This window comes from Letharia lupina (assembly GCF_014066315.1).
Source record: "Letharia lupina isolate WasteWater1 chromosome Unknown contig_10, whole genome shotgun sequence".
NCBI classification, from domain to species: Eukaryota; Fungi; Ascomycota; class Lecanoromycetes; order Lecanorales; family Parmeliaceae; genus Letharia; species Letharia lupina.
The window spans coordinates 168,410-189,831 of NW_023502979.1; the positions used below are offsets into that span (position 1 = coordinate 168,410).

Below are 21,422 nucleotides of genomic sequence, written 5' to 3' on the forward strand. Positions count from 1 at the left end.
TAAAAAATACGAACTCTGCAAGGGATCGCTGTAAGGCCAAAATGGCTTCTACTTGGGCGTTGGCGTTCTGGACATTGATGCCGATCTGAGTTGCAGCGGACTGCTGAGACGGGAATGCTCTTTCTTGATCTCGTGCTTGAAAGTGCAGATGGTCTCTGACCTCGGTATGCTGAGTGCTCATCGACCGCCCTAGGGATGCCTGCTGCTTGATGATCCTCTGAGTGTTAAGACAAATCCGTTTCGCAGTGTCTCGCTGGTCACTAAGCACACTTTTCATTTCCAGTTGCTGGGGGCCAAAATTTGATACCTAAGCGCTGATGGTCTCAGACAGAGCTTTGTGGGCGTCACTTTGCTTACTTCGATAGGTCAGTAAGAGATGTATCATACGCATGGCATGCCACTACACTTGTAGCTTAGCCAGCAGCATCCCGATGGCTCCCGAATGGTACTGAACCTGATCTCGGAACTTTCGATGGTGCGGTGTGGAATCAAGAAAACCTGAAAAGGAACGCTCAGGGTTGAACAACCTGGATCAGTACACCAACAAGAATCAAAGCTCGAGGCTCGGCCAGTATGAATGGCCTCCCTCATACCAGAATTCACCGTTCCACGTTATTCGGGATAGGCAGCTCCTACATTGACATAGCAGTGAAATGTTGACATTGAAATTGGGAGCTTCGTCACTCATTCGATCTTGGCAAGGTTTACGTTGTAAATTAGAGTTGGCCGTTGCTTGTTGTATCATCTAGCGCTAGCTCACCTGCTAGTGGTATTATTATTTCCCGTTGATTTGTCGTGCAACCGTAACTTATTAGCTACAAAGTATTCATGGCAATATCCAGCCAGCCGAAGCCAAGCTCCAAGTGACAAGTCCACACAGAAAAGCTTATGAGCTGAAATCCTGTATCATACTATCCGTCTCGTATCAGCAGTGCAAGTCAGATATCCTTAACACTCCAGGGATCAGAGCCGTGTGCCTTCCTCTATCTGCCTCGCGAACCCTAGCTCTCTCCAGACAATAGATTCGTGGACCATCCACAATACATAGCAGGCGGACGCCACCTCAACTGGGGAAGACTTTGACCATGTCAGTAGTCACCAATGTCGCAGGCTCGACCGCCGTGAAGCAGGGAGGCAAACTCTTCAACATACCGCGCGAGCTTCGTGACGAGATCTACCGTTACCTCGTCCAAGGGATTTTCCTTGCCGGTGGACAGGTGGAGTCGAAATCAAGTCATGTTGAGGGCGAAGAATACTACTCTGAAGTGGTAGCCCCTCCACGCCTTAATCTTGGAGTTCTACAGGTGTCCAAAGCCATCAGTGAGGAAGCCATGGTGGTTCTCTACTCGGAGAGCATCTTTCGAATCCATCTCCTGTTCATGAAAGACAAAGCCAACTTGCTCCCACCCCAAAAAGCTGTTGCACGTATGGAGAACATTGAACTGAATGTGGGTCTGGCCATGCGAATTGGGGACTGGAATTACGGGCCCTCCACAGGCTCGAGCTCGGGGTTCAAGAAGAACATGAAGCAGATTTGGAAAGCCACTTTGGACCGTATCAACCTCACAGACACCACCCACAACACTTTGAGAATCAGGTTCCGGCATTGGACCTTCAACATTGAGCAGGAGCTACCCCAATGGATGTACCGAAGGTTGAAAGCGCTGACGCGATTTCGAACAGTCATTGTGGAGCTTTCGCCTGAGCTTCAGGACCGCATCATTGACGGAGCGAGATGTACTGGAACGAACAAGAGCGAGGGTACCCTCGAGGACTTGGAGTCGAAGATACAAGCTGTCAAGAACTATCTCGAGAGTACATGGGGACCTGCTGTCGTCGGCCACCTGCATGATCCTGGTCATCTATATTATGCCAGAACCCTGAAATTTCATCCACAACGGCATCTGCCTGCGATCTTGAAGGGTCGAGCAGAGGTTTTGAGAGCGGAGGCACACAGATTAGAATTTGAGGCGGATAGAGCTGAGGTGGGGGTACGAGCCACGGAAAGGCTCTGAGTGAGGGAAGCTTCTGACTAGCAAAGGGCACTGAAAGAAGGAACGCTTTGAGCAAAATCAAACGGTGGTTGCGATCAGCTTCGAGCTTGACTTGGGCAGGACAGCTGGCTATCTCCTACAGTTACTGAGAGACAAGTGCATCATTGTTTGTCACCAACAGGGCTTTCTCGTGTCCCGAATGGGAAAGTCAGTGGTTGCTATTGCAGATTACCGATTCCCTCCTGTAGTAATCTCCTAAAGAAACAACCTGTTGTTACACTTCAGGCGTTTAGAACGGACACTTGCTGGTGCATTCACACAAGTCATCATCTAATCAGTACTAAAGAAATCATGACTTCATAACAACCATAATCGAACCCCCTATATCTCTTGGAACCGATTTCGGAATCATTGCCACGAATGTTCTAAGCAGCGAGGACTCCCTTGCAGCTACTAAAACTGTAATCACACAGACTCACTTATGACTGAGCTACTCGACAGCTACGCTTGAGCCAGCCTCTTATGATCAAAAGCAACTACATACTTTCTATTCATATTCCAACGCAAAAGGTCTTCATGACCGGAGTCGAATCGGCATAGTGCAACAGAAAAGAATGCTAGATAGATCCCCACCAGCGTCAGAATAATGTCGTCCAAGCAGTTTTTTCCATGTATATTCTCGAATGGAAGACGATCCCCAAAAAATCTTGTGGCCCCATTAAGGTTTTCTTTCTCTAGACTAATTTTACCGCTAGCTCGCGACCAGGAAATCAAGCACGCATGATTCATTTTCTTCATTCAACAATATTCTCATCCTCTTCAACCTATCGTTTTAAAGCCATCTCAACCACCCGACCCGCTATTCGAAGATAACAGACAACAGCATTCAACAACTACGAGAATATCTGTCTAGCAGCCGTACCGAAGCAGAAGCCTTGCCACTTTGAAAGCTAGCCATCGAACCAGTCAGCAGCCACATATCAGCACATCCACCTTGAGCCTAACCGACACCAACAAGCCTATTGCCAAAGAGCAGAGCTGTGAAAGACGATGGCTACCACCTGTCAGCCACCCGAGATACGCGTCATCATCTTCACCCAATTCTAGAAGCCTTTCGGGTGGTCCTGCCCGCCACTTTACCATATCGAGGGTCTGAAAATGGAGATAGCGGCAATACTGCTACCACTGGATCTGGAGTCAGAAAGGATGGTTCTGAGAAAGCGGGGGAAGCAGCAGCCGTTGCGAGATAGTCCGACGTTGAGCTCTTATGGTATCACTGATGGGTCGGCTTTGGAACTTGAGGTGATAGGTTGCAAACCTGAGTAGTGTAAGGGCCGGGAAAAGAGAGAGAAGGGAAAATGAAAATGGAAATGCAAGAAAGGGAAAGGGAAAGGGAAAGGGAAGGGAAAGAGACTAGGACAAGGAAGTTATCGCTGAATGTAGAAAACAAAATCAGGTACCGATCCAAAATTATAATCACAAAAAGAAGAAGAAGAATTAGCATCAGCCAAAGCCGAAGAAAAGACCAATAACCAGCACCTATCAGCCCGCCCTCTCTTCTCAACCGTACCCTTTTATGCAGCGCCCTCCTCCTACCCATTTACTTCTACCCTTGCTGTCAATCCAATCGCGCGTTAGAAGGTGCCGCGCTTACTATTTATAGATTGCTTATCTTAAAATTGTATTTAGCATTCCCGTGAGTTGATAACTATCTAGGCGCGGGAACGGGGAACATTCGCTTAGTCAGCCCTCGAAAAAGTTTAGTGACCGCGCTTATATTATAATTACGAAATTTTCGCGTAAGGTTTAAATAATTTATAAAATATTAATTATTAAATATTTAATAATACTTTATAAAGATCTCGAAAATTTCGAAGTATTTTTAAGATTATTATAAGTTAATTATAGATTTATCGCGAAAGTTTCGAATTATCTTTTAAAGTCTCGAATATTTCGAGTTAATAATAATAGAATTATCGCGAAAATTTCGAATTATCTTTTAAAGTCTTAAGTTTTTTAAATTAATAATAGAATTATTACGAAAATTTCGAATTAATAATAATAGAAATATTTCGAAAATTTCGAGTTAATAATAATAGAATTATTTCGAAAATTTCGAGTTAATAATAATAGAATTATCTCGAAAATTTCGAATTATCTTTTAAAGTCTTAAGTTTTTTAAATTAATAATAGAATTATTACGAAAATTTCGAATTAATAGTAATAGAATTATTTCGAGAAATTTTAGATAATTATAGAGTTATAACGAAGATTTCAAAGTATTTATAAATTTCAAATTTTCAAATTTTCATAGAAATATCTCGAATTTTTCGAATTATTTATAAATTTATTATAAAAAAATTATATATAATAAAAATATAATAAATAACTAAGTTATTAAATTTATTTAAAAAAATAACGTTTATAATATCTATAAATTATAGATATTTTTAAAAATATAATATTTTATATAATAGACTATAATATTTTATATAATAAAGAAAAAAAGCTTTAAAATATAAAATAAGAATAAAAAAGTAGATTTAATTTTATAATATCTTTATATATATTAAGATATAAAAAAATAATAAATAAATAAAAATAATAAATAAATAAAAATAAGTAAGTATATTAATAAAGAAAAGAATTATTATTTAATATATATTTAAATATATCAAATAGTTATTAATATTTACTTTTAGAGAATTTGAATTTTTTATTAACTCGAAATTATCATTCGAAATTATCGTTCGAAATTATCGTTTAAAATTATCGTTCGAAATTATCGTTCGAAATTATCGTTTATATCTCTACGATAATTTCGAATAAAAAAAAATCGAAAATTTTAAATCGCTTAAATTTTTACTAAGGATAACCGTCTCGGATAATTATTAAACGACTTTAAATTTAAATTTATTATATTTACTAGTTAAATTTATATATATAGAGAATATATTTAATATAAGTTAATAACCGTCTCTTTAGTAATAGTAATCGTTCTTAAAACTCGAATTTTTCGCTATAGTAAAAATTTACGAAAAATTCGCGCTTTACGCTTTTATAAATTTATTAATAGCAGCTCCTATAAAAGCCCTGCGATAGCTCTACGGAAGCCTTACGAAGGCTTTATAGATAGGTATTTAAGTTTAAATAGAGGTGTCTAGCTATTAAGCGTAAACACCCGATATTATTACGCTATTATAGAGCGAAAATATCGAATTCCGATCATTCTAATTATTTGATAATAGGGGGTAGGGCTTAGCGTGTGGATCATCGTCCAGGCGCGCCTGGACGGTTATCAGACCCCGTTGAAGGCCACATTCTAAATCTTTCTATAAAAGTAAAAAAACAACTCCGCTGTCTTGACATGAGGTTATATTTCTACGTCTAACGAGGCTACGTTGACACATAATAATGTAACATTGACTACGAGAGCGAGCTCACCCAGTTGGGTTGTCCAGAGCCATCCTTCGAGCATGGTTTTGCACAGTGATGCTCCAGACTCGAATGCCAGCGCCGCGAGGCAGAAGCTGCTTCCGATGCTCGACGAATTTCGTGCTCTGCTCACGGAGCCCCACCCTTCTCTTAACCCCCGAGCTGGCAGGTGTATTCGAGCGAACAGCTTCAGCGTGGATTTATTGACAATGACCCAACTAGCGCAATCCGCTGATCAGTGCGCACTCCATTATCCGCCTGGGCATCGCGGAGAACGTCCCACCTCAGGGAACCCACCCCCCAGGATCTCGCGACTTGAGAGGCAAAAATTATTCATACCATCAACGTACATCTCCATACTTCTTCACTGAATCTAAAGACATGGGTTGAATGTTTTCCTAGTAGCGTCTACATGATAGTTATAAGAAGTCTAGTTTATATGTAGAAAACTTTCCAATCCGAATTTTCATTTTGAAGTTAATATTTTGAATCCATGGAGTGCGTATAGAATCTGATGCAAAACATTAACATGGATTTTGAGTATGCTAGAGTGAGTATATAATTCCTGAGGCGACCTAACAAGCTAGTATGTAATAAACTCCCGTCATTTGGGCCATACGGGATACGGGCCGCTACATGGGCACCTGCAAGTTTCCGGATGTCACTGCGACATCCAAGTGGGTATCCCGAAATGCAAGCTCCTGCAATGCAACTCCGAGCATGATTTGCGCGAATGGCAATGCGTGCAGGGCCGCAGAAGATTGCGCTGAGGCAAGGAAAGGAAAGGCGGCCTGCAGTGCTATCGATAAAGAGTCAGCGCACTCCCCCATCCCGTTCCTAACGTAATCTATCAAACATAGAGCTACGATTTGGCCTACTAAAGAATTGCGCTGGTGCTTTCATAGTCCTCATTGCAACCTCACTCCTCACTCCTCCTGCCTTATCATAGGCTTGCCAGAGGACCTACACCCTTTCTCTTCCTAGATTTTGTCTCACGCCTTTGCAAGACCGACAATGTTCTTGGGGAACCTCTCTCTCATACAGACAGCTGTCACCTCCGTCTCCATCTATGCCGTTGGCTGGATCATCTATTGCCGCTACTTCCACCCTCTTTGCTCCATTCCAGGGCCCTTCCTGGCATCCTTCAGTCGAGCATGGATCGTCTTCAAGACCGTGAAGGGTGATATGGAACACACGCAGCGAGCATTGCACAAGAAATATGGTAATGACTATCGATGCGCCAATGCAGCTGCTCACAGGCTAACAGATCAGGCTATCTTGTTCGCATCGCACCCAACGAGGTTGCCTGCTCCGATCCCGAAGCCATCCAGGTATAGCATTGTCATGACTACTTCCAAGCCACTTTCTGACAAGTACAGACTATCTACGGTACTAAGACCATTTTTACCAAGGTACCTATCCGTCGCTCGCTTTCACAAGCAAAGCTCACTCCGTCAGACCGATTACTACAATGCTTGGGCCCCACCGAACAACGGATACGTCGGTCATTTCCCTGCACGTGACGAAAAAGAGCATTCTGAGCGTCGACGCATCGTCAATAATGTCTACTCAATGTCTAGCGTCCTCGAATCCGAAAAGGCCATAGACTCGTGCACGCAGCTCTTTTCCGAGACCATGCGCGAATTCGCAGAGCAGAAGTCAGTAGTCGACCTAGGTCTATGGACCAATATGTAAGCGAACCTTGCTCCAGACGCCTACCCGTGGGAGTTTATCTCTCCCCAAGGGATGAACCTGGGGCAGCAAGCTGACATGTCCTGCAGGTACGCCTTTGATGTACTTGGTGAGCTCTTCTACGGCAACAAGTTCGGCTTCATGAGTGAGCGCAAGGACATCGGCAACTACATGAAGGCCATAGACTCTTTACTTCCCGCATTCACCATCGGCGGCACTGTGCCCTCTTACCTGACTAAATTGTACCTTGTATCTACAATTTTGTTCTCGCCATCCGTTCGCGGGGCCTTGGGAGCTGTCAAGCACATTGAAAACGCCTCCGAAGCCGCCGTGAAAAGGCGGAAGCGGAAGATTGAGGAAAACAAGGATGACAAGCGGGATATGCTTCGGAAAATGCTCGAGATCCACGCCGACCGAGGAGAGAAAATCAACTTCACATATCAACACATTTGCGTCGAATCCCACAGCTCGATGTGAGTGACGATTCCCAAGACTTCCCGCATATGGGAAGCGGCATTTTGACGAGACTTGCCCCAGCTTTGCCGGCGCCGACACAACCGCTATTGCGATTAACAGTATCCTGTACCACCTCATGCGCAACCCGGCCGCCTACGAGAGACTGACCGCTGAGGTAGACGCAGCCGTGGCTGATGGCACGCTGTCCATGCCCGTCGCCTATGTGGAAGCGATCAAGCTTCCTTACCTGAAGGCGTGCACCAACGAGGGTATGCGTCTACACCCGAGCGTCGGGCTTACGATGCCACGACTCGTCCCGGGCGGCGGAGCGACCATCTCCGGTTTCCACTTTCCCCAAGGCTACCGCGTCGGCGTCAACGGCGCCGTCGTGCAGTACGACAAGGATGTCTTCGGGCCGGATGCCGAAAAATTCAACCCGGACCGCTGGATCGAGGGTGACGCTATGCGGATGGATAAGACGATGATTCAGTTCGGTGCCGGGCCGCGTACCTGCATTGGCAAGAATGTGAGTGCTGGCTTAGATACCGACATTCGCAACACGCTAACGCGTTTATAAGATCTCTCTGAGCGAGATCTATAAGCTGGTCCCTCACATCGTCAGGGTCTTCCACATCCGCCTCGCAGACCCGAGCAAGGAGTGGAAGACGCATAACTATTGGTTCAACAAGCAGACCGACGTCCATATTTACATCAAAGAGCGGACGTACGGTTTGAACTAGCGAACTCTGTTCACGGGTTGCTGTTGTACAATCACGGGAAAACTTGCGAGTCAGACCGAACCTCCTTCAGAGCTCGGCCGTACCTTTGTCGTGTCAGTGTTGTTAAATCCTGCTCGGTGTGTGATTGACGGAGCTACGCTAGCCAAAACGATGCATCTGCTCAAAAAGATAGCGGTCTCACGTTTAATCCGTATTCAATGACAAGAATAACATGACATTCCATGGCAAACATTCTTATTCAAAGTAGTATAGCACCCATCTCATGGGCAGAATTTCAACAGTGCACCGGATAACAATAAGTATATCCTCTCCCTACTGAACGATGAGTCAACTACAATCACTACTAACATCCTCAACCCCTTCCCACAACCTTCACCACCACCCTTACACCCCCTATCCACCAACCCACCCCCCTTACAGCATCCCACCGCCCCGCACAGCGCCATCGCTATCCGCTCACACTCTCCCTAACCACTTACTCCAAGCAGCCAACGCATCACCCATTCGACCCCTACCTGATCCCGAGACGCAGTCACCCTGATAGTAGAAGAAGAAACGAAAGTAGGGAATATACGCACTAAGGGCTTACCTGTAGAAGGTATATGTATATATGTAGATAACAAATGCGGATAGCAGTGAAGTTCGCGTATTTGAAACATATCAAACGGAAGGAGAAGAAGAAGAAGAAACCCCCCTACCTCCACTAGCGAAAAGATATATTCCAAAGGAACCAAACCGGATACAAATAGCTCCGAAAAATCCTCTATCGATTGATTGGTATGACATTTCCAAAACCCCGCCGACGACAACGGCCGTCGGATCTACGAACAACACACAGACAAACACCCTACCGACAACAGACCACTATTCCCCCCGGTATGGACGCCGTACCATCTTGGACACATAGACAGACAGACAAACAAATCCCGTTCTCGAATCCGGAGATACCGAACGAATGCACCCATATACGGATGAGAAGGGAAGGGGTATATGAACCCAACACAGCCGCGTTCTCGCGCACGAGTGCACGCGGGGTGTGTCGTGTCGTATCGGGCTCGCGTTGCGATTCCAGACGGGGTGGATGCGTTAGGAGGACGGAAGGAAGGAAGGAAGGAAGGAAGGACGGACGGAAGGAAGGAAGGAAGGAAAAGAGGGAGGGATCCCACCGTCCCCCAACCCGATGCGGAAGATGAGATCAGAGACAAACACAACGGAACGGAAACGGGGGAATGGGGATCCATGTGGAGTCGGGGTCGGAGTCGGATGTCCTACCTGTATTGCCGTACGGAGGTGGAATCGGATAATCTCGCGCGCCGGAACGTGTATATTCGCTGTTTTCTGACTATGGGGCTGCGTGACTGGGTGGCTGGCTGTGGAGAGGTTGGGTATGTTGTTAGGATAATTATTGAGGTTCGAAGATGCCTGCAATGGCTCGGTGGTTGATGATGCAGTTTGGGCGATCCGGCGCCAATAGCTTTATAGAGTGGAGAGTTAGTGTGGGTGGTCGAGGCTCGAGGATCACTGGTTGGTGTTCTGTCACTCGACTTGAACCGCTTTGGTACTGGGAATGTTGTGCAATAAAGTGTGGTAATTGTCAGGTGAATTGATTTCTGCAAGGATCGGAAAAAAGCTATGTACGATACCAAAATGCCAATCCATACTTCCGTGGCTGTCCATCCTTACATGTTGTAAATGCTCGTCGGCGGTGCGTAGCCCACCAAGCGATCGTTCTCTCCAGGCCTGAACTTAGCCTCCTTGGAGAACTCGTGAGCGCTCTTCGACAGTTCTTCGACCTCGGAGAATTCAAACTCTTTCTTGCTCATGAGGTCGTAGACGGCCTTGGGATACTCAGGGGCGATGTTGTAGATCTGGGCCAGATACTTTTTCTATACGACATTTAGCGATCCCTTCAGCGATAGCGTATCATCAGCGGAAATTTCATACCTGAATGATCGGATAATTCACGCGCGAGATCATTTTTGCGGTGTTCTGATGAGTGTGCTCTCTTGCAGTATCATTCATGACACGCCTATAAAGTTCCGTGGCCTGCGCATATTCACTCTTCTTGCCTTCATGCGCGTAATGGGACTTCCTCGAAACGACGTTGTCGGCGACGGTGTAGGGCGCCTCAGCAGTGTCAGGTCGGAAGGCATTCTTGAAGCTGTTCGGCACGTATTGCTTGTTACCGGCATGGTTGGCATCGACGCGCATTGCTCCGTCAAAGTTGAGACTGGAGTAATTACCGGCCATGAAGGGGCAGTTGACGGGCACCTGATGGAGATTGACGCCAATGCGATGGTACTGGGCATCACGGTAAAAGAACATGCGGAATTGCAGAAGCGGGTCGGGGCTATCTTCGATGCCCGGCACCATGCTACCAGGGCTGAATGCAGCTTGCTCCACGTCCCGATGGTAGTTCTCCGGGTTCTTGTTCAGGACTAAGCGCCCGAACTCGTGCATCTGATGGTGTCAGCCGATACCAAGCTCGTGGGCATTGGGGAAAGTACCGGAAATTGACCTCTTGGCCACACTTTCGTAACATCAAAGGGGTCAAAGCCCAGCTTGTTGGCATCGGCTTCATCGGGCTCCATGATCTGAACATGAGCCTTCCAGACGAGCTCCTTGCCTTCTTCCATGGCATCCCAAAGCTGTCTTTTGGAATAGTCTGGATCTTCGCCGGAGATTCGAATCGCCTCGGGTTCGGTGAGCTGCTTCTGTCCGGTCTCTGCGAGGAAGTGGTATTTGATATACACGAATTTCCCATCCTTGTTCACCCTGCCTTCCATGAATAAGTGATACACTGAACGGGAGGGGAAGATCATTTACCATTTGAATGTATGGCAGCCATAGCCATGTTCATGGATCCATCCATCAGGAGTCCCATGGTCACTGAAGAACATCAATCCAGCATGATTGCTAGCATCCGTGTTAGCTGAAACTTGAACACGGACAATGTTCCCTACCCTTCTGGTGTACAAGCCAAAAGGTCGAAGGTGGCATCGTAATCCAAGAGGAAGTTTCGCGGGTTACGTGCTTGAGATCGGATGACATCTGGTCCCTGGATTGGATCACGACAGAAGAAGATAGGCTGAAGATCAGTCAAACAATGCAGCACTTCGAGTTTCGGCAACCCCATACCCAGTTTAAGCCAACGATATCATAGTTGCCTTCTCCTGTATAGAACTTGATAGCGAAACCTCTCGGATTGCGAGCTGAGTCGGGAAACTCGCGTCCAAGGGTGACGGTGCTAAAGCGGATGAAGATTGGCGTCTTCTGGCCCGCGCTCTGAAGGAAATTCGCTTTGCTGCAGGCTTCAACATCAATATCCTTTTCTGTCCACCACGCCTTCACATTTCTCAATGCAAATGGAGGGCCACCAACGTCAGATTGGACATATCCTTGGTGCACTCGAAATGCCCAAATGCCCCGCTACCACAGGGATGCACCATGCCTAACCAAAATAGGTTAGATGGTTGTCGTCAGGGCACCTGAGAACGTCATGTCAATTATGGTGACGAGATGACTCACGTTCGAGATTCTTTGATCGGTTGAAGGTCTGCTGCTTTTGGAGCAGGAAAGTATCGCTCACGAGCGGAAGGCCACCAACGGTCTTACTATGAGCTCTGAAGATCTTTCAGCCATCATCTCGTAGGACTTGAGTGACGTAGGGAGGATGCTCACGGGTCAGGCCATGGAATAGCCTCATTGTTGGTGAAGTAGGCAGAATCATCCTCTCGCTTGCCGCCCAGGTTCACGCCGGAAATCTTTGCTGCAATCTCAGCCGGACCCTCGTTCGCACTCATGAAAAGAGATGTCTTGTTTATTCGAGGGTCACCACCTGCAGCTCCAATGGCTGATGCTGTGGCTGCCAATGGATGCTGGATGGGGTTGCTTCCTCCTGCGTTTGCCATGGTGACGATGAAGGTGTGTTTTCGAGATGTTGGAATATGTAGGAATTGAAAGTAAGAGGAAAGGCTGAAGTAAATGGAGAGGCAGCCCGGCCGTAGTATGTAAAGTATACATGCTTTTAGGGATGCGTCATTTACGGTATTGAGTAAAAGCTTCGACTTGCAAGTGCAAAGGTAAAGCAGAAATACCAGGCTCTCATAGGTCCCCGCAAATTCAAAAAAGGGTCTCAAATGACATCATGACATCATTTTACGCCCAGTATGGAATGGGCGTCTTAAGCTCTGAAGCCGGTGCATGTCAATACCTAATTTCGTCCTAGTTGCAACAATGAATGTGGGTATTGGATGCGAGACGATGATGTAAGGTAAAGTACCTTAGATAACACGCCCTGGTTTCATGACACCTGTCTTGGACTAGTCAGAACCATATTTTCAACCTAAGGTACTTTACCATACTTTACAGATACCCTCGTCTTCACAGCACTCATTATCTCTGCCTCACCACCTCACTCCTTGAAGCTACTGGGCCGCGAGCACTGCAACCACCACATATCCCATCAATATCCAGATCTACCCACCATGGTCTAAATATCTATTACGGGTACCTCATCGTCAGCATTGTGTACAACAAGCAAGACTGTTCCGGACAACCGAGGCCTTGGAACCCTCGGTACGCTTCCTCGAGAAATCCGAAACGAGATCTCTCGATACCTTGTCAAAGGGCAGTTTGTCCTTTATGAAACCTCAAATGATTATGATGTGAATAGGACCGCAGTACAACAATTCAAACCATCGTCACACATGATGAAGCCACGTGGATCTCTGATTCGGAGAACGTCTTTCGCTATTAAATCGACCACTTCATCGACTGGACCCCTTACCCCTCAGTACCAGTGTCGGATCACATCATGAAGGTCGAAGTCGATTTCTACTGTTTTCAAATGTGGAAATTTTAATCTTAGTGCTCGCAAACAGTGAGGCCATACAGAGATAACGCACGCACAAGTAGATATATGATTGGGCATATCCAACACTGGGGCAGCTAAGACTTTTCTGGACATGTAAATAGCCTAGAAAAAGGCCCCCCAGCGCTAGAAAAGCTCTCATGTCTGAGCGACATGCCCTGAAGTGAAATGAAGCTATATATAGGTGTGGGTGGGAGGGAGAACAATGACATGGCTCTGAAAGAGAAAAATTCGAATGACGAGCCCACTACTGGTGCAGTGGCCATACAAATAGTACTCGCCATGGCCACCTGTCTCACTACTATCGCATATCGCATAATGATGGAACGGTTGATCAAACAACTACCACCGCTATGGCCTCAGAATGGACCCACTAACCCACAGTCCCACTGTTGCGATCCTTGGCTGGTTGAAGACAACTTGAAGACTCTCGCTATCTTGGACAAACTCACCGGTCGGGGTAGCCTGCGTAGCACTTTGCGTCTCAGATTCAACCTGTCAGCCCTCGACTCTGAAGTCCAACGAAAGCTGTCTGATCACTTTTTCAGAAGACTGAAGGTATTTGTTGCTTTTCGCAGGATCATTATGGACGTCGGTCCCAGCCCTGAACTCAACAAGGAGGTGGGAAAGATGAAGTCCTGCCGACAATGGACCCTGCTTCTATGCGCCACGTGGATCCTCACACCTTCCTCAAATCCCATTCGCTCGAGCATATGCGGGCAAATGCCAGCCCCCAAGCAGAAGAACTGCAGCAGGAGATGAACAAGCTGAGTGAAAGACTGGAGGATAAGGTTGGAGCGATAGGAGTGCCCGAACATCCAGCTCTACCGACGGCAGGATTGTGAGACAGAAGCCGCGTTGGCGGTAGCTGAAGGTCCAAGGTACCTTGAGCCGAGTTCATTGGAGATGAGGAACTGATTTGTGGAGTGGACGATGCTAGAACATTAAGCATCTTATGGTAGACCTTATGGAAGCAAAGATCTCATCCCGTTCATAAAACCTCCTCTTCTTGTATGACTGTATGAAACCCAGAATAAAGAAGCCATGCGGAATCACAGAGCGGCCTTTCTAAGGCATCACCGAACGAACCTTTTCACGAAATCATGACGGCCCAATATCATAAACACCCATTCAGTCTGCCGTCTGACTTGATATCAAGCAATAGCTGTCTCCATATTGTCAGGGTCTCTCCAAAACCCTACGAGAGACCTCCATTCGTCGGTGACCGTGTTTCCGCACGACGCCAGCGTTCTTTTCAAGTTCTTGAACAGGGCACTCAGGTGATCAGATTTGGCTTGGCCTACAGGACCAAGAGTCTTCAGCTCGATAGGCGCGGGGTGAAGTTGCTTCAATTTCTTCCGCCGAGACACGAGGTTTCTTACTGTCATGACTCCCGAGCCGAGGCAACCACCGATCCTTTGCAAGGCTTGGAAGGAAAAACTGGACATCTTTCGAATCGGATTGTGGGGGGCCTTTGAGATGAGAGCCGCAGCGATAATCAGCCCGGTGGCGGCCCAGGGGCTCCAAGCGCCAATGTGTTTCGCAGATTCACTCTGGGGAAAACCCGACAGCAGCACCTCCATCGCGACGATGTTGAAGACGAACAGAAGAACGCAAAAGACAGTCGAGAGGACAGCCCATAGGTAGGCTATGGTCGCGAGATTTTAGCGGTCCTTTTCTGCCCTTGTCCGCCGCTCCTTGACGCCGTCCCGTGCCTAGAGCTACTCCCAATCTTAGGTATCCTGGCATGTCTGACGAAGTTGTAGATCACCATCCTGCATTGACGTGGACTTCTCCTACCAAAGCACATAGCCCAGATGCCTTGGAGCAACACGATAGGCCCCATTGCGGTGCCAACTATGAGGTACAAGTCGTAAAAGTGCAAACCATAGATCATTTGATAAGTGTTTTCGATCTCATGGAGAGACTGTAGTTGGAGATCGGAGAGCGAGCGGAAGATCGCTGCTGGTTGAGCAAACAGTCCCTGCGCGCAAGGATCCACACACCCGTTATCGCCAATCCACTCCGCATCGATGAGAAAGTAAGGAGAAGATTTCGCCAGATAGGGGCCTTGACCAGCAGTAAGACCCTGGCCAGCCGTAAGATTCACCGTGGTCCTTGGTGGCACGCAAACGACCGTCTTCACGGTGCTCTCGTTATATGGAGTAAAGCCATACCAAATCTTCCCCAGACACAGGATAAATCCCAAGGTGACCCAAAACGCCCAGTATATGATGATCATCCTTGTACCAGGTCTACCGCCATCGTGGGATCCTAGATTCCTTAGCGTGCTCGACCAGTTGACCAATGGAACTGCGATGAGGCATGATGTGCTCAATATGGCGCAAAGAGCATAGAAATCGAGTTCGCCATAGGAGGGTCCAAACGAAACTAGCATACACATATGAGCTGCTGCAGTGCCCGAGTATGTCAATGCAGCTGCTAAAGCACCCGCAATCAGCCACTCGGAATGCGAAGACAGAAGGCAGAACACTATCGTGCAGTAGAATAGGTCCCGTGGAAGACGGCCGTAGTTGCCCTGGAAGGTGAATTAGTCAAACGTACTGGCTCAGTGAGACGATCACCGTACGGATATGGGGTACCAGCAACGTGTGATAATGTGGGTCCCGCTGAGGTTTACGTCGAAAGCTGACAACTGAGTGAAAGTAGGTGCATTCGGTATTGTATTCATATCTCGAAAACCTGACAACCTTCTCACGTATGAAGACTCGTTATAGGAGCCAAGTGCTAGAATATCTAGTTGAGATTGTGTAGGAAATAAGGAAGGACGAAGAAAGCAAAGGACGAAGAAAGCAAAAGACGTGATATGAATTACTTGACAAGGTGTGTGTGTGGCAGAATATAAGAGATGAAACGTGCTCTGCAAGATCCGGCCGTAAGGATCTTCAGCCTCTCAGCACTAGTCCATCTTTTGTTAAGGTATGAAACTCGTAGCCCTTCTTTCAGCCAATCGCAACTCAAGAACGAGAAACACTCACAAGAGAACTTGTAATCTCGCACTGATTCTTCTCCGCCAGAGGATGGAGATAATGCTTCGTATGTGCATCATACCACTCGGTTTCACCCCAAAATGCAAATCAACCACCACCCAAAGTAGTAGATAGCTATAGCAATATATGCCGAATAGAGATGAAAACCAATGGAAAAAAAAACTTGTTGTAATTGTTCTTTTGTATCGAGCTGTGATATCGGAAATTGCATATCCTAGGAGGTTGCATTTGGAGGCGGAATCGACTATGATGTCTTATCACAGTTCCTCCAACCTACAAAGCTAAATAGTCAGCCGTTATACTCCATCACAACAATTTCGGACATCGGCGGTTCGCCTGTCCTACTTTTTCAATAATCTAGTGTGACGGAAGACTCGGAATATCCCGGTTTCCACAGGCTATGTTTCCTTCTTGATGCTTCAGGTGAACTCACAATCCGTTCAGAGCGATGGAATCTAGAAGCTTGTGACTTTGAATCCTGCTCTGTACACGTCAAATCATGTTGTGACTCTGTGGAGCCAGAGCGTAGATGATCACGCGTGGATGACCGACCAGAATCGTTACAGTACACTAGCGTGTATTACTAGCGGCCCTCTTCAATACCTTAATCCTCGGGCTAATTACCGAATCATACCCCGAAATTATGAATCCTTACCGGTATGATTCGGTAATTTACCAAACTTGCCATAGTGGCCTATGTCGAAATTTGATGCAGGGGCATGTCGAATATGGCCCCCACGCTTCCCAGCCACCGTGTTGATCAGCCACCTGATTTTGTACTGTATTTAGGACCTGGCCCCGGAGAGGTCTGGAGAATCAATCCGTCCGTTCTACACATCACATACCTAATAGTTTAACAGCCTACTTGAAGATGCAGCTAGGTGCCTACTTTATGTCTATACTACTAGGTGTCTATGCCTGTGTAGACTATTAGGAGTAGGAGTGTGTGTGAGTCACAGTGTTAGTAACTCAGCTAAAAAGCCTGGTCCCGGGGGTGTCTACGCTTGACAGCCAGACACCCCTATTTGGACCTAAATAAGGCCCCCGTAGGGCTGTCGCAGGGCCCCCGTGGGGGCTGCTGCTAACACACAGACTGGGTGTAGACAGGCCGGGGGGTCAAATTTAGCCCACTCGGCTTTCTATGGTCGGATGGCCCAGGTCGCGCATTTCCCCTTTTGCGATTTTTATCATGAATGGCAAATTACCGAATCATACGGCAAGTAATGACAAATTACTGAATCATACCCCTAGGGGTATGATTCAGTAATTATGGGTATGATTCGGTAAGGATTCCTTAGTTTCGGGGTATGAATTAGTAATTAGCCCCTTAATCCTCTCCGAAGAGTTGCATCAACGTCCTGTGACACGCAAATCTGGGTACGTTTCCCGTATCCTTTGTTCTGTGCCCAGATCTGTTTCCTTCCATTCTACCTGATAGGTCACGCACCGACACCGGAGACCTGAACGTGGTTGCGACCAGCAAAGTACTGTCTCCAACACCTGCGAACATCTCTCCGCCATAGCTATATCTTCCACACCACTCGGTTCCTTTGACCTCCCTCACGAAATCCGCGACGAGATCTATCAGCACTGCTTCTCGGGCCGCGATTCCGTCGTGGAAGGTAACGAGATAGGTGATACTATTACGCTGCTACGGATTCCAATCACACGTGGCCCTGAAGACACACATCCTCCAAGTTAACGCCGTTCGGGAAGTAGCCGAAATATCGTCGTATCGACATGGTTCCTTCACGACCTACCCACACCGCCAGTGTGTGTCAGGACTTAGTCAAGCGGTAGCGAACAGAATACTCGATGTACGCTTTTTCACGGACGTTGACCGCATCAAAAACTCGGAAACATACTACTGTGGCTCGGTTCTCCAGAAATTCGGCGGGAATGGTATCGCGGGAAAACCCTGCTGCATCAAGTTTGATGCATCGTGGTTTCATGGGTGGGATCGTCGCTCCGCCTTGCATACCTGCTTAGTCGATGCGCTGAAGTCTTTGACTGGATTTGAGGCGGTCATCATTATGCTCGACTGTGCGGGATCCTCTTCCCTATACGCTTCACTTGCTGAAACATTTCAAGGCGAGAGGCAATCAGAGTGGCCACTGGTGGAGTAACCAGAGCAAAAGTCTTTGTTGTTCCTTGAAGAGAAAAGGGAAAACCTTGGGGCAAGCTTGGGGCCTACGCTTGGAACTGGGACAATCTAAGATCAAGGTCAAGTGTTTTTGTTTTGAAATCCCGTCCTGGTTATCATTTGAGCAGACAATATGATTATTTTCACTTAGACGCTTTCGACCAAGGCAAATCCCAGTATAGAGGCACACATTTTCCAGATCCTTCCTGCCATCTCGAGCAGCATTCGCACCGACTTGCATCAAATCGAGAGCGGAGGACTGCGCTCGCTGCGCGAAAAGGTATCGTCACATCCAGCCCCTTCATTTCTTAGATCAAGGCCAATTGAAAAAAAAAACGGACTATGGCCAGGGCCTCTAAGACCGCCGGCTTCTTTGGCCCTCCCTGTGAAACTCGCAATGAGGTCCACCGATATTACTGTTCGGGGAGCTACCTTTTCCCCAGTATTGCCATAGATCACGAGATTCGTGGTCCCATTGTACTGCTACGCGAGCTGACGACTCGTGGTCTTCCAGATCTTGCAGAAGATGCGTTTTGAAGTCGAGGAAACTCTCGACCAAGATAATATCTACTTCCTGTTTTCAGACAACACAGTTCCATCAGGCCTGTTTCAAGAGTTGGGGGATCGGAGTAGCAATCTCAACGTTACCGTCGACATCACGAGCTTTACTGTCCAGGGAGAGCCGAACAGCGCTTGCCATGACTCCATCTTGCGAAAATTCAGTGCCAGCGGTACAGGGCGCAGATTTTGCTCAATCGCGATTTCTGGGGGCTTTCAAACCTAGGTCTTCGACTCTTGCCTCTTCAGTACTCGGAAGATTCTCTTCAGATTTGAGACGGCCGTCAGTTGGATGGAGGGTCCACCATCTTCGTTTGATAATCAACAGAAGCAGGTAGGCAAACATGAACACATGCTGCGTGCTGTGAGGGCACGCTTGAGGGCAAGCTAAAAGCCAGGCTTCGGATGTATGAAGACGTTAGAAGGTGAGATGGCTCGCTGTCTAGAATCCCACCATCAAGATCGAGCATTTGGTGAGGAAGCAAGAATCACGATTAGTATCATGCAACTGGGGCCATATTAAAGCCCACATGGAATGCCAAGAGTCCTCAAGGTTCTCTGATCATCATGAAACATCTTCCTAGGGTGGTGGTAGTAAGAGTATGGGCCCATGAATCCTCAAGGGCCGCATAGCCTATACGTTGCAACAGGATCCACGGCATAGCAGGGTTATTTGCATTAGCATACATGGTCTCTTAGGTAGGTCTGACGAAGCGAAGAAGCGGTGATGCTGGGCATTTGTCTTGCTGCGTTATTTGGATCGTCCCGCAGCATTAGTGATTACGCAAATGGCAAGATTCGTGATCAGATCGGTCATTATTGGCGAATCTTGATGTGTACTTCAATGCTTTGAGCTTCAGTCGCGCCTTACGCTTTCTATGAGGTCTTGGAGCAGGCAGCGGCCTCATCTATCTGCAACCACCTCTCAAAAATGCCGGGGCCTGCTAACATCACCTTGATACTCACTGAGATGTAGAAGGCCACCGATCAGAGGAGATTAGTGACTCTTCCGGCCGTCTTGCCCACTGCTTGACTCTGATGATCGCCAGATCTCGACCTATGATCCACGGCGAAATGTACCTTTACGAAGCCATTGTTCCAACAAGGCTTCTGTAGCTGGCACCCTCGCTCTACCCGATAGTGTCCCTTGGATGGACTGTTTCGCTTTGTCTAGCTCGCCATCCAAGAACGAAAAAAAGTCGCCCCGCTTCTGAAGAAGTTTCTGCTCCGAAAGTTTGAGCATAGCAGGCAGCGTGATATTGGAATCTTGCCATTCTTTGATCTTGGCGTCCATGCTTGTCGACAAGAGCTTGTTGAAGTTTTTCTTCAGCTGTATGTGGGTGCTACCATTGCAGTATATCGGAGAGGTTATGCGCTCGCGTGTGGAACCGAATTCATGGCAATGTATGACGTCTTTGACATGAGATTGGACATAAACATCCCATGGGATGACAGTGTTGAATTGTCCGTACTGGGCACCTGCAATGTCGAGCACATACTTCTCGCCATTCTTGAGTGTGACTTGAATGACCTCATGACCGTATTTCGTATTGTCGTTGTTATTAGGTGCTGTTATACCAGCGTTGATGAAGCGGCGACGGTGATTCTTCGTCGAGACCAGGACATCGCTTATCTCCTTGTAGAGTCCTGTACATATATGAGCGATCCAGCGCGATTCCTCAGGTATTCTCATCGGCTGCATGATTCACTCACCTTGAAGTAGACTCTTCACCAGTCCATGCATATATGCAACGGCGTCGGCGCAAGCCCAAGACGCCAACAAGGCTTGTTTGTCCGCGTGATCAACGCAGACCTCGTCTGGAAACGGAACAAAGAATTTATCCTGATTGGAAGCATACTGGATGTTGGTCTTGATGTGTTCCCCGTCGCGTTCAACACTCAAGACATATTTGTCAAAAACCTTCTCCCGGTACATGTAAAAAGCGTGCTGTACAACCTCTCCAGCTCTGAATAAAGACTTGCGAGCTTGGATTGCCTTACAGGCTTCCTTATGGTTATTCCAACCCGCCCGCTGACAACTCGCTCCACAATACCAGGTCGTCTGGACGATACCAGCTGCAGTGTCCGGTGCTGCTATACAGCCAGCACATGCTAAGGTGGCCTTCTGCTTGCAGTGCTCACAAGTGATGTGGGGATTTGCCGGAGTTGACATGTTGAAACTTGGTCACCATGTGAGACTGGGGTAAGTTGTAACGTAAAGGAGCTTGGGTCTGGATGTGGGGACCTCTGTTGATGAGCGCGTTTCATATGATATCCAGAAAGTACAACAAGGCTAGAGACTTAGTGTGAATGGTTGAGGAGACAGAGATCTTGTGGGCAGATTGAGTTATATGGTAAGAGATACTTGTGTTGAAGGAGAGACATCTTAAACACATAGGTAAATCGTAGAATTTTCCAGGAAAGAGTGTGCATTCCGGGATGTAGGAATGACGAGAATCTCAGAAGTCAATCGAGGAAAGTGTTGAGCCTCGCAAAATATGTAAGGTCTTATATCGTTTC

The 21,422-nt window shown here is 47.1% G+C and overlaps 5 protein-coding genes across 5 annotated transcripts; 3 read left to right on the forward strand and 2 right to left on the reverse strand.

Annotated features, from left to right (window-relative positions):
• Positions 1–1,085: 1,085 nt before the first annotated feature.
• Positions 1,086–2,015, forward strand: HO133_000075 (uncharacterized protein; the record flags this gene model as incomplete). The annotated part of the gene is made up of 1 exon (XM_037291015.1): positions 1,086–2,015. The coding sequence occupies one exon, from the start codon at positions 1,086–1,088 to the stop codon at positions 2,013–2,015; it is 930 nt and encodes a 309-aa protein (XP_037152450.1).
• A 4,428-nt stretch (positions 2,016–6,443) lies between these two features.
• HO133_000076 (uncharacterized protein) lies at positions 6,444–8,317 on the forward strand (the record flags this gene model as incomplete). Its single annotated transcript, XM_037291016.1, has 4 exons — positions 6,444–7,120; positions 7,211–7,594; positions 7,659–8,103; positions 8,156–8,317. The coding sequence occupies 4 exons, from the start codon at positions 6,444–6,446 to the stop codon at positions 8,315–8,317; spliced, it is 1,668 nt and encodes a 555-aa protein (XP_037152451.1).
• A 1,679-nt stretch (positions 8,318–9,996) lies between these two features.
• Positions 9,997–12,228, reverse strand: HO133_000077 (uncharacterized protein; the record flags this gene model as incomplete). The annotated part of the gene is made up of 9 exons (XM_037291017.1): positions 9,997–10,203; positions 10,262–10,777; positions 10,825–11,092; positions 11,144–11,233; positions 11,281–11,405; positions 11,456–11,621; positions 11,699–11,768; positions 11,846–11,940; positions 11,999–12,228. 9 exons carry the CDS (start codon positions 12,226–12,228, stop codon positions 9,997–9,999), a joined length of 1,767 nt encoding a protein of 588 aa, XP_037152452.1.
• A 1,244-nt stretch (positions 12,229–13,472) lies between these two features.
• On the forward strand, positions 13,473–14,035 carry HO133_000078 (uncharacterized protein; the record flags this gene model as incomplete). The annotated part of the gene is made up of 2 exons (XM_037291018.1): positions 13,473–13,650; positions 13,809–14,035. 2 exons carry the CDS (start codon positions 13,473–13,475, stop codon positions 14,033–14,035), a joined length of 405 nt encoding a protein of 134 aa, XP_037152453.1.
• A 5,924-nt stretch (positions 14,036–19,959) lies between these two features.
• Positions 19,960–21,075, reverse strand: HO133_000079 (uncharacterized protein; the record flags this gene model as incomplete). The annotated part of the gene is made up of 2 exons (XM_037291019.1): positions 19,960–20,549; positions 20,616–21,075. The coding sequence occupies 2 exons, from the start codon at positions 21,073–21,075 to the stop codon at positions 19,960–19,962; spliced, it is 1,050 nt and encodes a 349-aa protein (XP_037152454.1).
• Positions 21,076–21,422: the final 347 nt, after the last annotated feature.